Source organism: Patiria miniata, unplaced genomic scaffold (genome assembly GCF_015706575.1).
Source record: "Patiria miniata isolate m_02_andy unplaced genomic scaffold, ASM1570657v1 HiC_scaffold_2, whole genome shotgun sequence".
Classification (NCBI taxonomy): domain Eukaryota; kingdom Metazoa; phylum Echinodermata; class Asteroidea; order Valvatida; family Asterinidae; genus Patiria; species Patiria miniata.
This window is the reverse complement of record NW_024037058.1, coordinates 6,895,753-6,898,507: the sequence shown is the minus strand read 5'-3', so window position 1 is coordinate 6,898,507 and position 2,755 is coordinate 6,895,753. Positions and strand designations below refer to the sequence as shown.

The window sequence follows — 2,755 nt, the reverse complement described above, 5'->3', positions numbered from 1 at the left end:
AAACAGACTCTTAACTAGCCCGCGGGCATTTTTACTCCCCTGCATGTGTTTTCTTTTATAAAGTGTCTCATAAACAACAATGTGCATACATGTAAAACCTGTATAGAATCTGAAAGTTGTCCCCTGGTGGCGCTTCAGGGCCCCTCAAAAAGGAAAATTAACGTGTAAAAGCCAGAGTATTTGAAATTAGTTTTGGTACATTGATTTCTTAAGAAAATCTCCCTCAATATTTTATGGAACCTGAAAAATTAAATGACGTGAAAGAGAAATATCGTGCCAAAAATTGAACTCAGAAAACTTCCATGTGGACTCGTGGAACTCGATCACTCGTTGAAGTACAAAAATTTATGAAATAATATTGTGGCAGTCATTGGATAAAAACTATAAAAAGACTATAAAATGCCTTTTGGGACGGTTAATTTGTTTTAAATAATCTTTAAGGATTTATTCTCATTTACAAACAAATCTAAAATGATCGTTTATAAGAACTGTATTAAAATCTGATCCAAATGAGCCTGAATAAATCTAGAATCCATCTGATGTAGGTTGGTAAATCTACATGTAGTACGCGATGTGAAACAGACTTGAATTACCCACTCCAACTGATTTCTCATCTATTCTGAGGTAATTTTGTCAGTGTTTTTAATACAGATCTACTGATTTAACGAAGTTTGATACGGGTTTGCTTTCTGAATTTAATGATTTATTTCTTTGTGTCATTCATCTTTGCCGTATCCCAATAATTTTTTGACTCACAAGCCGGGCTTCTTAAGGACTAGTTTGACTTGCCCGCCGCTGTTTTGACTAGCATTTGGCTAGCGGGCTACCCCTAATTTCGAACCCTGTGCGTAGAATGTTATTCGAGGAAATGAACGTTCAAGTTCTTTTTTAGTGATAACAATGTTCAATGTCTGATGGAATTAGTGGTTGGTGGATACACTGGATAGCCCCAGTTTAATTAATCTGTCCTTACACTCGGTGATAGACCTTTGCAGACTGTCCTGCAGCCACTACCAGATCACCACCTGATGTGAATGTCATGCCACATGGAGTACCACATCCCTTGATCACACATCCAATGTACTTGCCATCAGGACTGTAATGCAGAATACCACATGTTGGATATCCATCCACAGCAACGTAGATGCTGCCATCACTGTCACAGCACACACCAGTATGGTTCCCATCCCCCTGCATGTTGCTGGTTATGTCTACTGAGAATACACTGGTACCATAGTAGTCTAAACACACCAACCATTTGTTAATGCGTGTTGTGTAGATAAAGCGGTGATTGTGCATTGTCAGATAACCTCCAATCATTGGAGCAGGCAGTCTCCTGATGAGGGATCCATCTGGGTTGTGTAGAGATATCTTGTCCTTGCCTGCATAACCCACTGCTATCAGATTGCTGTCATCCACTGCAAGGCATGTTGGATGGCTGTCTGACCCTCTACCTGGTGTGATCTGATGGAGGAGCCGATGTTGCTTGTTGAAGACCTTGACTACTCGAACATCTAGAGCAAGGAGCTTGTCATCCTTGCTCACTGCGATACACCTTATAGCATTAGTGAGGCCATTGATTTGTAGCCTTTGTGGGATAAGAGATTGTTCCTGGTGACTATTGGGTATTGAAGCTGTAAATAATGCACCACTGTTTCCATAATAATTTTGAGACAGTGCAAGTATTTTGTTGCCAGAGAGTGCTGCAACATGTGGTATTTCCATGTATACACCTGTTAATCCAAAGTTGAAATCAGTCTTCACTTGCCATTTCTCCTTCACACATGATCTTGCAGGTCTTGGTGATTGCCTTTCTGCAGTCTGTGGCTCTTCTTCCAGAATGAGTCTCCCAAGTGATCTCTCTCCTTCTTCAAAGTCCATGAAGGTCAACTTGTCAGGAACTTGTTGTGGCTGTTTCCCTGTCAATTCACCAAGGTTATGCAAGAGCTTCTGCTGAAGTTCAGGAATCTCATAGCAACTTGCTTGATTCATGAGCTGTTTCACCTCCTCCAGCTTGTTCTCTGTCTGTGTCACCTCTTTCCTGTTCTTAGCTTGAGCTGCATCAAACATTGTGACTCTCTCTTGGTAAATCCTGTCAGTCTCTGTTAACAGTTTCTGCTCCTCCTGACGGGTCTTGGCAACCTCTTGGTCAGCCTTATCTGAGATTTTCTTCTTGGTGTTTGAAAACATGATGTCGAGTTTCTTACGAGATATGGAAGTCTTCTCTATGGTGGTGTTCAGTTCTGTTTTGCTTTGACCAACTTTTGCAACAAGTTCTTCTATTTGTTTCTTACATTTCTCAAAAGCCACAGGTAGGCCAATGAGAGAATGTTTGGCATGATCAAGTACAGAGCAAGTTGTACATATGACTTGTTCACATGTATTACAGTAGACATTGAGATTCTGATCTGGATGGTTACCACATCGCGGAATGTCTTCTCTTAGTTTACTCTTGTAGACAATCTTTCCTGATCGAAATTGAGCCAGTGTGTAGATTTTATGAGATTTCATGACAGTCATACGTCCGTGTGCCTTTTGACATTCTTGACAGAGGAAATGATCACAGTCCATGCATCTTGAAATAGCCTGATTCTCCTCATCACAGGCTTGACATTTGATGTCTGACCCTTGACCTTCCAGTAGCTTTTCCTGCATTGTAACTTCCTCCACCAGGGCACTGAATGCAAAGTTATTAGGGAGATCGGCAACCCCAGACCCTTTCAACATGGTTTCACGTCTGCACAGAGGACATGTC

The 2,755-nt window shown here is 41.2% G+C and overlaps 1 protein-coding gene across 1 annotated transcript; it reads right to left on the bottom strand.

Annotated features, from left to right (window-relative positions):
* Positions 1-1,778: 1,778 nt before the first annotated feature.
* On the bottom strand, positions 1,779-2,520 carry LOC119726902 (E3 ubiquitin-protein ligase Midline-1-like). The gene is made up of 2 exons (XM_038198753.1): positions 2,005-2,520; positions 1,779-1,868 (listed from the first exon to the last, which is right to left on the bottom strand). Exons 1-2 carry the CDS (start codon positions 2,518-2,520, stop codon positions 1,779-1,781), a joined length of 606 nt encoding a protein of 201 aa, XP_038054681.1.
* Between the last annotated feature and the right edge of the window lie 235 nt (positions 2,521-2,755).